Raw genomic sequence first — 12,733 nt, forward strand, 5'->3', positions numbered from 1 at the left:
TCCTCTCCCCTCTTCCTCCCCTCCTCTCCCTCCCTCCTCCTCTCCTAGCTCTCTCTCCTCCTCCTCTCCCCTCTTCCTCTCCTCATCTCCTAGTTCTCCCTCCCTCCTCCTCTCCCCTCTTCCTCTCCTCTCCTCTTCCTTTCCTCCTCTCCCCTCTTCCTCTCCTCCTCTCCTCCTCTCTCCTCTTCCTCTCCTTCCTCTCCCCTCCTCCTCTCCCCTCTTCCTCTCCTCCTCTCCTCCTCTCCCCTCTTCCTCTCTTCCTCTCTTCCTCTCCTCTCCTCTCCCCTCTTCCCTCTTCTTCAGGGCTCCCGAGTGGCGCAGCGGTCTAAGGCACTGCATCTCAGTGCTTGAGGTGTCACTCCAGACACCCTGGTTTGAATCGAGGCTGTATCATTCCGGCTGTCATTGGAAGTCCCATAGGGCAGCGCACAATTGCTCCGGCGTCGTCCGGGTTTGGCCGGTGTAGTCTGTCTTTAACTGACTTGCCTAGTTAAATAAAGGTTAAATAAATAAAAAAATCCTCCCCCCTCTTTCTCAATATCCTTTGGAAATGATATGACATAGTGACTCCTAGTAGTTGTGAGATGGAGGGGTGTGTGTGTGTGTGTGTGTGTGTGTGTGTGTGTGTGTGTGTGTGTGTGTGTGTGTGTGTGTGTGTGTGTGTGTGTGTGTGTGTGTGTGTGTGTGTGTGTGTGTGTGTGTGTGTGTGACCTGCCTTATAGCTCCTGAGTAGTGAATAACTGGTCCCTCTATGAAAATCTATCAGGTTGTAACTAAGGAGGCCACATAACAGAGTCATGCTGTCTCTCTGTGCTCACATCACTATGGACCCACAACAGACTGCTATGGACCCACAACAGACTGCTATGGACCCACAACAGACTGCTATGGGCCCACAACAGACTGCTATGGACCCACAACAGACTGCTATGGACCCACAACAGACTGCTATGGACCCACAACAGACTGCTATGGACCCACAACAGACTGCTATGGGCCCACAACAGACTGCTATGGACCCACAACAGACTGCTATGGACCCACAACAGACTGCTATGGACCCACAACAGACTGCTATGGACCCACAACAGACTGCTTATGGACCCACAACAGACTGCTATGGGCCCACAACAGACTGCTATGGGCCCACAACAGACTGCTATGGACCCACAACAGACTGCTATGGACCCACAACAGACTGCTATGGGCCCACAACAGACTGCTATGGACCCACAACAGACTGCTATGGGCCCACAACAGACTGCTATGGACCCACAACAGACTGCTATGGACCCACAACAGACTGCTATGGGCCCACAACAGACTGCTATGGACCCACAACAGACTGCTATGGGCCCACAACAGACTGCTATGGGCCCACAACAGACTGCTATGGACCCACAACAGACTGCTATGGGCCCACAACAGACTGCTATGGGCCCACAACAGACTGCTATGGACCCACAACAGACTGCTATGGGCCCACAACAGACTGCCTACTACTGAGTCCACCATCAACAACTTCAGTGCCTAGTTTATGTTAAATAGCTCTGTTATTGTTTTCTTGTTTTAACACAAACCTTAGTCCTATTCTAACCAGTCTGAATTAATTTCTTAACTGTTAACTGTCAAGGGTTTTTTGTTTAAACCCTATTTCAAAACCTGTAAACACGCGGAATGAACGCAGTCCTAAACAGGAAGTTCAAGTCTATTTCCTGTGTCAGTATTATATTGGTATTAGAACAGGTAGAATCATAACACCTCTTTCTAAAGAGTCCTGGAATTGATGACTGTGTTTCGTACCTTAGTAAAAGATTAACTGATGTTTAACAGAAAAACACAACTCCTGAATCTCTGAAAGAAAAGACACTGTAGACGGGTTGGTTGTTTAGCGACAAAACCGAGGCGTGCGCATCTCTGGGGTAACACAGACGGGGTTGGCATAAATTGTGGACAACATGTCAAGTCTCAAATGTTTACTGAAAACATTAATACATTTGTACAATGAGCACTTGTTGTCTCGCAAATATATTGTTGCAGTTGTTGGTTAGCTAGCTAGCTATTTTGTTTGTTGCCATATTAGCATTGACTTGAAATCAGTCAAACAAAACATGGTATCAACAACATGATACTACGAGCTGAAACGACCTGCGTTTCCCCACATGTCAGATTCTTGTCATCGTTTCACAACAAAACGTGTATTTCTGGTCCCATTGAAGCACATCCTTTTGATGACGTTGTCAGCTAACCCGTCTACAGATGATTCTGTAAACATGAGTCTCCTGTTGTCGGCACCATGTTGTTGGTTCTAAACTCCCCTCCGAAACTCTCTGGATGTGCCCCAACGTCAGAGACAGACCTGAATAAAAGCAGACAGCGAGCAACTCCCCTGATCAGGATCGACCGGAAGTTCTGACTCACAACATCAACATCTCCCCTCCTCCTCCTCCTCTCCTCTCCCCTCCCCTCGTCTCTCTCCCCTCCCCTCGTCTCTCTCCTCCTCCCTTCCCCTGGTCACAAATAAACAAACAAAACAAATGTGAAAAACAACAGACAAGCAATCTTTCACCACCACCCTCTCTTTCTTTCTTTCTTCTCTCTCCTCCAATCCTATCCTTCTCTCTCCTCCAATCCTACCCTTCTCTCTCCTCCAATCCTATCCTTCTCTCTCCTCCAATCCTATCCTTCTCTCTCCTCCAATCCTATCCTTCTCTCTCCTCCAATCCTATCCTTCTCTCTCCTCCAATCCTACCCTTCTCTCTCCTCCAATCCTATCCTTCTCTCTCCTCCAATCCTATCCTTCTCTCTCCTCCAATCCTACCCTTCTCTCTCCTCCAATCCTATCCTTCTCTCTCCTCCAATCCTATCCTTCTCTCTCCTCCAATCCTATCCTTCTCTCTCAACCAGCCTATTTCCTCCCTCTCATCCCTCCCCCTGTTTGGTCCCTTTGTCCTGCGGTAGTGTCTGTCTGTCCTTCTGTCTCTAGTACATTCTGCGTTTCATGTATATTTTGGATATAAAGTTTTCCAGTTCTTCTTGACTGTCCAGCTGAGGAACCAGCCCATCGTCATCTTCATAGTCCCCTCCCACCCTCCCCCCAGCTACACCCAAGCCCCCAGGCCCAGGTGGGTAGTAGAACGGGGGTTGCCTGCCCCTGTTCTGGGGGGAGAGGGGTTTAGGCAGTGGCTGATATGTCCGGGGGTGTGGCAGGATGTAATTGGAGATGTAGGGAGAGGAGGGAAGACGGGGTGGGAGGGGCTGCTGTCTCCAGCCATGCCTACCTCCACCTCTGGCCCTGCCCCCGGCCCTGTGTCTGCGCCTGGTAGGCCGGAGCTCATAGTCCAAGGGCGGGCTGTGGGGTAGCTCCTCCCCCATGGGAGTATTGTCGTAGTACTGGGGTTTGGGGTAGGGGAAGAACACAGGGTAGTAGGCACGGTAGGGTTTCTGGTAGTAGGGGTAGGACGGGAAGGCTAGGAACTGTTTCTGGGGTTTGAACCAGACGTCCTGCTTGTAGGCCTTGGCCTTGGCTCTGTCCTTGTTCCACTTGTTCTTGTAGGGCTGGTAGTAAGGGTCCTTCTTGGGGTTGGAGGAGGCTGTGTAGTGGTACATGGGGCCCGTCACTAGGGGAGGGGGAACTAGGGGCCGGTAACGCGGGGCGACTGGGTTGCTAAGCGACGTCAGCTCCTTCCTCTTCTTCTTCTCCTCTACGTTGGAGATGATCTGGACCACGTCGTCGGCCGGCAGGTGCAGCTTGCTGCTGATCTCGATCAGCCTGTCAATCATCTGCTGATCCAGGTCGTCGCCGTCGGTTACCACCTCCTCGGAGCGCTTGTCTTCAGCAGCGTTGGCGCCGGCCTTCTGTCTGGCCATGAGGTAGGGCGCCCCCTGCTGCTTCTGTCTCCCCATGTACTGCAGCAACATGTCCGAGGCGATGTCTGCCAGCCTCTGCTCCTCCTCTCTAGCCCTCTCTGCCTCCTCCTGCTGCCGTTGCACCTCCTGCTGCTCTGCACGCGCACGAGCCTCCTCTTCCTCCACCATCGACAAAGCCGCCTCCTCCTCTGCTTCATTCTCAAAGTCGTCCATGAAGTTGCCCCCCAGGGGTGTGTTGCGTGCCCGCTCCTCCTCCCAGTGCAGCTTTTTCCCAGCTTGTGCCAGCTGGGTGTTGTAGGCCTTATACCCCTTCAGAGGGGGAAGAATCTCGTTGTCTTGGAGACCGAGGTCTATGTTCTGGAAGTAGCCCCGAGCCTTCCGCTGGAGGTCAATAGGCCTCCCCTCCTCTCCTATCCTACTCCCCTCTGCTCTTTTCTCCTTTTCACCTCCCCATCTCCCTGCTTCACCTTCCTCCTCCTCCTCTTCCTTCTGCTGTCCTCCCTCCTCACCGCCACCACCAGCTCTGTCCCCGTCTTCCTTTAGAAGCCAGCTTCTGTCCTCTGACCTCTTCCTCTCCTCCCTCTCCTCCTCTTCTTCTATCTCTCTTAACTCCTCTCCCAGAGCTGCTGCCACTAGTGCTGGTCCTAGCTGTTCCATCCTTCTCTCCCCCACCCTCCTCTCCTCCTCCTCCTCCTCTCTCCTTGTCTCCTCATCCCTTCTTTCCTCCAAAGGGACTGGATCCCCCTCTCCTCTCCCAGTGTGGTCCAGGGCCTCCAGTAGCATAGCGGCTAGAGCCTGGGCAGGGTCCATGTTTGTAGGGCCACCATAGCTCTGTTCCTGGTCCTCTATCCGGTCCTGGGTCTGGTCCAAAGGGTAGCGGAGGGGGCTGGGGCTGATTTCTAGAGGGCTATGGAAGGGGTTGAGGCTGTCCTCTTTAAGGTGTGTCCTAGAGTGCCCTTCCCTCTGCCCATCCCCACCCACAGGGGTGGCGGTCAGCCGTGGAGTGACAGTGAGCAGGACCAATAGGATGAGTCGGGCTGTGGAGGGTGCGTAGTGACTGGTCATGACCATGCAGAACGGGCAGGAGGGGGGGTCCGAGCACCTGTAGGGGAGGGGGGGGGGGGACATTGAGCAGACTGTTGAAAAATCATTGTTAAGAAGATGGTGACATTTACCATGCTGTATTGTCGTCATAATCTGAGAAGGGAGGGAGCAGGGAGGGGGGAGAGATGGAGTAGGGAGGGAGGGAGCAGGGAGGGAGGAGGGAGGGGGGAGAGATGGAGTAGGGAGTGAGGGAAACAAGGAGGGAGGGAACAAGGAGGGAGGGAGCAGGGAGGGAGGGAGCATGAAGGGAGGGGGAATGGAGGGAGGGAGCAGGGAGGGAGGGAGCAGGGAGGGAGGGAGGAGCAGGGAGGGAGAAGGGTGGGACGGAAGTGGGGGGAGAGAGAAGGATTAAGGAGGGAGGGAGGGAAGGAGGAAGCAGGAAGGAAGGGAGCAGGGAGGGTGGGCGGACGGGAGGGAATTAGGTTGGATGGTACAGGGAGGGAGGGAAGAAGAAAGGAAGGAAGGGATGGAGGGATGGAGGGAGGGTGGTTGGGAGGGAGGAGGAGACCATGGAGGGAGGGACCAGGAAGGGAGGGACAGGGAGGGAGGGACCAGGAAGGGAGGGACAGGGAGGGAGGGAGCAGGGTGGTTGTATATAAACTGTTTCTATAATTTGGACTATTGCCAACTTGTTTAAAAGGGATACTGAGAAATTTGGGCAATTTTCCACTTCCCCAGAATCAGATGAACTTGTGAATACCATTCGTATGTCTCTGTGTCCAGTGTTAAAGAAGTTAGAGGTAGCTTTCCAAGCCAATACTTACTTAACGAGTTCTTCTGACTCTGAATATACAGAATATGGGATCTATTCTGTTCCTAGTCCAGTGCATTGCTCCATCTCAGCCAAATCCTCAGAGACAATAATATTAACTTCCACTGCTACGCTGATGATCCCCAGGTCTACATGTACACCCAGCCAGACAGCATCTCAGCTAAACTTGGCAGCTGCCTAGATGACATCAGGGCATGGATGTAAGAGAACCTCTTCCAGCTGAACAGCAGCACGACTGTGACTATGCTTATTGGGTCAAGTAGGTCAGTACTGCTGGAAACTTCTGGCCTAAAATTGACGATCAAGTCACTGTCCACCCCAACCCGGGAGTCAAGTTTGATATCATTTTTCCATCTAAGAAACATTGCCCAGGCTCAAAGCATCGTTCTCCCAGCCAGATGCAGAGAAACTCGTCCATGCCTTCATCTTCTCCCGGATTGACAACGGCAAACGCTCTGTTCGGGGGCCTTCCGGCCAAATCCCTACAACGTCTCCAGAATGACACGCTCTCCGTTCCAGCAACGCCCCACTGCTTCAAGTCCCCATGACACATCTTCGTACTATGAGGCCTTCTGCTCTCTTGCCCCTCGCCTATGGAATGGCTCTCCCTGACCATCTAAGAGGCGCTCCATCACAAGGACCTTTTAAAAAACGGGCCATAAAACTCAGTTCTACAGACGGTCTTTCTTCAAGTCCTAATCTGTAAAGTAATTTTAAGATGTATAATAATGTTTATATTGCATTTTTTATTTTGTTATCATGATTGATTTATTTTAGTATTTTTAATGTAGAGCTTTGAGAAACACTGTAAGGAAAAGCACTATACAAATTAAATGTTATTATGTATTATTGTAATTGCCAGAATCTCACCGTATCTGTTTAAATGGGTAGGTCCATTTAAATGATGGATGAATAAAATGGCATCAGAAAAGCAGGAAATCACATCCCATTTAACACTGTCAATATAGTTCTGTGTATTCCACTGTGTCTGTTCTCTAATTAATGGCATCAGAAAAGCAGGAAATCACATCCCATTTAACACTGTCAATATAGTACTGTGTATTCCACTGTGTCTGTTCTCTAATTAATGACATCAGAAAAGCAGGAAATCACATCCCATTTAACACTGTCAATATAGTTCTGTGTATTCCACTGTGTCTGTTCTCTAATTAATGGCATCAGAAAAGCAGGAAATCACATCCCATTTAACACTGTCAATATAGTTCTGTGTATTCCACTGTGTCTGTTCTCTAATTAATGGTGTAGATGTTGTAAAGACACAGTAGCACTACAAATAATAATAATAATAATTTAATTTCTATAGCGTTATTGATTACAGATAAAATAATAAATAAACATATTTTTTTTTTTAAATGTTTTATCATATATTTTGGTATAGATGCCGTTTGTATAGAACCTCCCTCTCTCTTGGACTCCCTGTCACGCTGTCCTATTGGATTCCCGCGTGTTGTGCGTGTTTCTGTCCCGCGTGTGTTTCTCTGTTCTTTTTTGTTGGTTCCTGTTTTTTCATTTATTACCACAATCATGGTTTTTATTTTTTATTTTTTTCTTCTTTTTAATTATTTTTTTCTGCAAAGTGTGTTGAGACATGTAAAATGCACAAATAAATCATGATTTGATAAATATCTATATATATAAAAAAATAACAAATGAACAATGCATGTGAAAAATATAAAGAGTAGAGAGATGTATTCTGTGGTGTAGAAGCTGTGTAGGTGTTTCTACACCTGCATTGCTTGCTGTTTAGGGTTTTAGGCTGGGTTTCTGTACAGCACTTTGTGACATCAGCTGATGTAAAGAAAGGCTTTCTAAATAAATTTGATTCGATTTGTATACAGGCCGTAGCAGCAGCAGCGTTAACCCTGCGGAGAGCAGCTGTCGGCAGCTATTAGCCTTATATCTGCTTCCTACTGGCTGTCACATTCAGCAGATAGCCTCGCGGTAAGAGGCAGATAGCCTAGCGGTAAGAGGCAGATAGCCTAGCGGTAAGAGGCAGATAGCCTAGCGGTAAGAGGCAGATAGCCTAGCGGTAAGAGGCAGATAGCCTAGCGGTAAGAGCGTTGGACCAGTAACTCGTCAAGGTCGCCAGTTCAAATCCCCAAGCCAACAAGGTGAATAATCTGTACCTTTTAAACAAGGAACTTCACCCTAATTGGTTCCGTGTGGATCAGTTGGCCAGGGTTGTGGGTTTGATTCCCATGGGGGACCAATGTGACAATATATGCATCTGCTCAATGACTGAAATGTAAACGCTCCATAATGACCCCAATCTCCGAACCTGTCTCAGGGGACATTTTACATGTGTGAAAAAGGACACATATAATTACCCCACTCTAAAGGACATTATCTGATGACTAATATTGGCTACCCAGGAGTAAAATGATAATGTGTCATTTTTTTTGTGTGTGTGTGGGGGGGGGGGGGGGTGCTGCTAACAATTGTGGAAGCGAAGTCTCCCTCCCTCGCAAAGGGAAACTCTCGGCCAAACCCATCCCTTCCACTAATTTCACCGTGTTTATCATGCCCCCCCCCAAAAAAATAATTGTTGTTTTCATTAACCCTACAATGTTGCCAATTTCGACATTGTGGCTGTGGAATCTAGTGGAAACCGTTTATCATCCGCACACGGGCTTGAAATCACCTCCCCAGTTTTTAGCATAGCCGTCGCCGAATCCTGGTTCATAGGCTACAAATAATCAATGATGAAAACCAATAATTCTAGGTGAGCTGTTTACACACAGAATCTGTCCACGAGAGATTATCTGACGAACAACCGTTTTCTACCGAATCCTATCTGACGACCAGCCGTTTCTACCGAATCCTATCTGACGACCAGCCGTTTCTACCAAATCCTATCTGACGACCAGCCGTTTCTACCGAATCCTATCTGACGACCAGCCGTTTCTACCAAATCCTATCTGACGACCAGCCGTTTCTACCGAATTCTATCTGACGACCAGCCGTTTCTATCGAGTTCTATGTGACATTATATGATGACATCAGACGCAATTCCACAGGAGGCTTCTGTTGATTTGTAACAGATGTTAAAGGAGCCTTTAAATCAATACTCTGTACTGGTTTTGGTACAGCCGGAGAAACAGATGGCAAAATGGGTATGTGTAGCCATGTCGCCTATGTGCTTCAAATCTATACATTTTTGGAGTACAAAATTGTAAATTCAAAACGGTCAAAGTTGGTATCTAAATTGCATTGACATTATTCTCCCATATTTTCCCGGAAAAAAAAGCACCGTCCTCAACTCATCCACCAAAACAAGACATACGGATTACCGGCTTCAAAGCGTCATACATGCGGAATAATGACAGCGACCGTACAACACCGACATTATGAAGCTGTTCGTGCTCTGTTTATTTTGTCTAGCGGCAGCAACACGCGCAGCTGCATTCCGATGCTTCCATATGGACACGAGCCCGACTCGTCTGCCTGCGCTGCGCACCAGGACAGCCATGCGTAAAACCGCGAGCCACGTTGTTAATGTTAACCCGCTCTCTGGTTCCGTTCAACTATTCACCGCTGAGTTCGTTATTATGACACCTCACGTCGCTGTCCGAAGTCGTACGGTAACGTATGTAGAATGTCAGAAAGAGCGTTAATGGTATGTAGATCGTCAGAAAGAACGGTCTCTCTCAATTTTTTCCGGATCTGTGTGTGAAATGATGTCTGTGCTGTTTTTTTGGGGGGTGGTCACATTCAGTCGAGGAGCGAGAGAAGAATGCATCTAGATTTTTTCCGCCTATTTAAAAAAGAGCAAATCTGATATATTCACCACGTAGCCAAAATGGTGACGGATAAATGTGTCTATATAGCCAACGCTATAAATGCGCATTTGAATTTTCAAACTAACCATGACGAGTTGGGCACCAATTGCGAGAGAATTTCGTTCTTGTGAGGAAAGCAAATAATAAATATCCTATACCCAAATATGGTGATATTGTGAAATAAGGCACTACACACCAACAGCAGCAAGGAGACACACATTTAATCATTTGTTCATTTGCTATGGCAAAATATTTAGGTCGGGATTTTTAAGTTTAATATTTTTTTCTTTTCTTTTACAATAGCCTATTAATTCGCTAGACCGCTTTAAAATGTGGAGTGTCTTTAGCCTAACCTATAGCCTTTAATATTAGAACTATAATTGTACATTTGAAGGTGTCTAGCCCATTACAGGCGATATTACCTATAATTGTACATGTCCTTTGCCACACCGTCGCTGCGCTTCTTCAGAGTTTCCAACCAAATGAAAACAGAACTTCTTCAACCGTACAGTCTATCCAGATTGTTCAAGATACAATAAAACGTTCCTTTAATTGCAAACAAATACACAGCAGGAGACAAACCGAGAGTTGTTTTCTGACAACCTAATTATGAATGTATTAAAACACAGTATCGTTGACGTAGTTCCAGCAGAACATTCCCACACTGACTCCCCCCGTCTTTACGCACTCCTTTAGATGCCTTCAAGTCACTCTGTTCTGTAAACGGCTCCTTTTAGATAAATCAACCCAACATTATTATAGTTCCCAACTATGGAGAGTCCTTTAATACTCCTGACGTGTTCATTCCCCAGAGAGTTTAGTTATAATATCAACAGGCAACCGTTACCGCGCCTGGTGTGGGAGAGAAACAGAGAAAAGGAAAGAGAGAGAAAAAGATGTTGTAACTCACCTGTATTCCTGCGAGGGAGAAGTGCTGTATCTTGTGCCTCTGGTAGTCTCTCAGCCTACACTTTATAAATGATTAATAAACAGTTTCAACGTCTTCAACCTCTTCTCTCGGGCGACTGGACTATCAACTATGTGGAAAAGTGATATTGGTGTTTTATTTTGGGTCAACAGTTTATATGATGTGTTTGTTTCTCAACGAACAACTGTCAAAAACACTTTTAGTTTTGTCGCATCTGTGCGTCGTGAGGAGAGTTTTCAGCACCACGGCCAGCGCAACTTTCCTTTATATTCCCCCCCTGACCTCGTGATGCGGCGCGACTGACGTCAGCTCCATTGATAAGAGGAGATGGAACTCGGAGGGTATGCTGGCCTGCGCGCTGATGAATGAACGGAAATGGCATGAATGAAATAGTACTTTTCCTTCAATGAAAGCAAGGAGAACATTGAAGCTGTGGAAAGATTGAGGGGCGGCAGCCATTTTGTGACTAGGATGTTGTTGTTAGGTTAGGTTGGGTTATAGATACCCCTCCTCCCCAGACATACGTGTGGAGTTAAGGAGGAGCAGGGAAAGGCACAGTGACTCTTACCTTTCTGGTAGCTTATTAATTAGGGTGATTTGATAACCTGCACCAGAGACCGAATTACTTGAGCATCTCCATTCCCGGGCTCGTGCAGCGCTATTTCCCGAGCCGCTTCTCCTCTCCTGTGCGGCCTAACGGTTCTTTTTATATATATATGTCACTGATCCTCCGTGGAAGGGCCGCGCGGGCTGCACACGGTTCAGCTCTGTTCCTCTCAATTTTCTGGGCTCGCTCAATTTTCTGCTCTTTGTCTCGCACTGTCTCTGGCTCTCCTCCCATCTGTCAGCCACCCTTTCTACTTCTGACGGGTCTTCTGATCACCAGTTATCTCCCTCCCTCACACACGCAAACACACACACACACACACACACACACACACACACACACACACACACACACACACACACACACACACACACACACACACACACACACATGCGTGGTGCAGTGAATGGAGGGTGATTAACCCCGGCTCTGAGCGGATCAGTGAGTTGAATGTGTGTCTATTTTCCTTTCTGATTCAGATGTTAATGTGTTAACGGTGCTCTCACTGAAAAACACACTAACCCAACTGGGAACGGTCTTTACTATTCTGTTTTATTCTGTTCTATTCTGTTTTATTCTGTTCTATTCTGTTTTATTCTGTTCTATTCTGTTTTATTCTGTTCTATTCTGTTTTATTCTGTTCTATTCTATTCTATTCTGTTTTATTCTATTCTGTTCTATTCTGTTGTATTCTATTCTGTTCTATTCTGTTGTATTCTGTTTTATTCTGTTCTATTCTGTTTTAATCTGATCAATTCTGTTTTAATCTGTTCTATTATGTTCTGTTATGTTCTATTCTGTTTTAATCTGTTCTATTATGTTCTATTCTGTTCTATTATGTTCTATTCTGTTTTAATCTGTTCTATTCTGTTTTAATCTGTTCTATTCTGTTCTATTCTGTTTTAATCTGTTCTATTCTGTTCTATTCTGTTTTAATCTGTTCTATTCTGTTTTAATCTGTTCTATTCTGTTCTATTCTGTTTTAATCTGTTCTATTCTGTTTTAATCTGTTCTATTCTGTTCTATTCTGTTTTAATCTGTTCTATTCTGTTCTATTTTATTCAATTCTATTTCATTCTATTATTTTCTACTCTGTTCTGCATTTTATTCTACATCATATAATGTATTATAGTGGGAAACATATCGTGGTTATTTATGTATTTGTTCAATCTTGCTTACCACACCACAAATTTATGTTTGATTCATTTGCTTTCTTCTATAACTTAATAATTATCAGACATTTTATAATAACAGTATATATTTCCTAATACTATTTTATACTATTTCAGGTGATCATTTATGAAGACATTAAATTAATTCATTTTTAATTAGTTATCAAATGTGTGTGTTAAAAAACAATAAAACACACATTTGGTAACTACTTGAAAAGGTCATAGTGCAATTAAAGAAAATTGTTGTTCTTTGGTAGTTAGGTCAATTGTAAATAGCACTATAAAATAATAATAATAATAAATATAACCACATTTAAAATTGTGATTGGCTAAAGGGCAAGTTACACAGTGTTAGTCTACTGATGAGAGACAGCAAATGGTGTCAATGGAATATAATGAATTCTGCTGTTAGAAAACACACCACAACAGAAACAACCAATTTGAGGTGGAAGAGATACTCTATAATTTCTCAGTTTACAT

General features: G+C 46.0%; 1 protein-coding gene across 1 annotated transcript; it reads right to left on the reverse strand.

The window, feature by feature from the left end:
- Nucleotides 1–681: 681 nt before the first annotated feature.
- Nucleotides 682–10,692, reverse strand: si:dkey-175g6.2 (neurosecretory protein VGF). The gene is made up of 2 exons (XM_031808704.1): nucleotides 10,457–10,692; nucleotides 682–4,972 (listed from the first exon to the last, which is right to left on the reverse strand). The coding sequence occupies exon 2, from the start codon at nucleotides 4,939–4,941 to the stop codon at nucleotides 2,983–2,985; it is 1,959 nt and encodes a 652-aa protein (XP_031664564.1). The 5' UTR covers nucleotides 4,942–4,972; nucleotides 10,457–10,692; the 3' UTR covers nucleotides 682–2,982.
- Nucleotides 10,693–12,733: the final 2,041 nt, after the last annotated feature.

Source organism: Oncorhynchus kisutch, linkage group LG29 (genome assembly GCF_002021735.2).
Source record: "Oncorhynchus kisutch isolate 150728-3 linkage group LG29, Okis_V2, whole genome shotgun sequence".
NCBI lineage: Eukaryota > Metazoa > Chordata > Actinopteri > Salmoniformes > Salmonidae > Oncorhynchus > Oncorhynchus kisutch.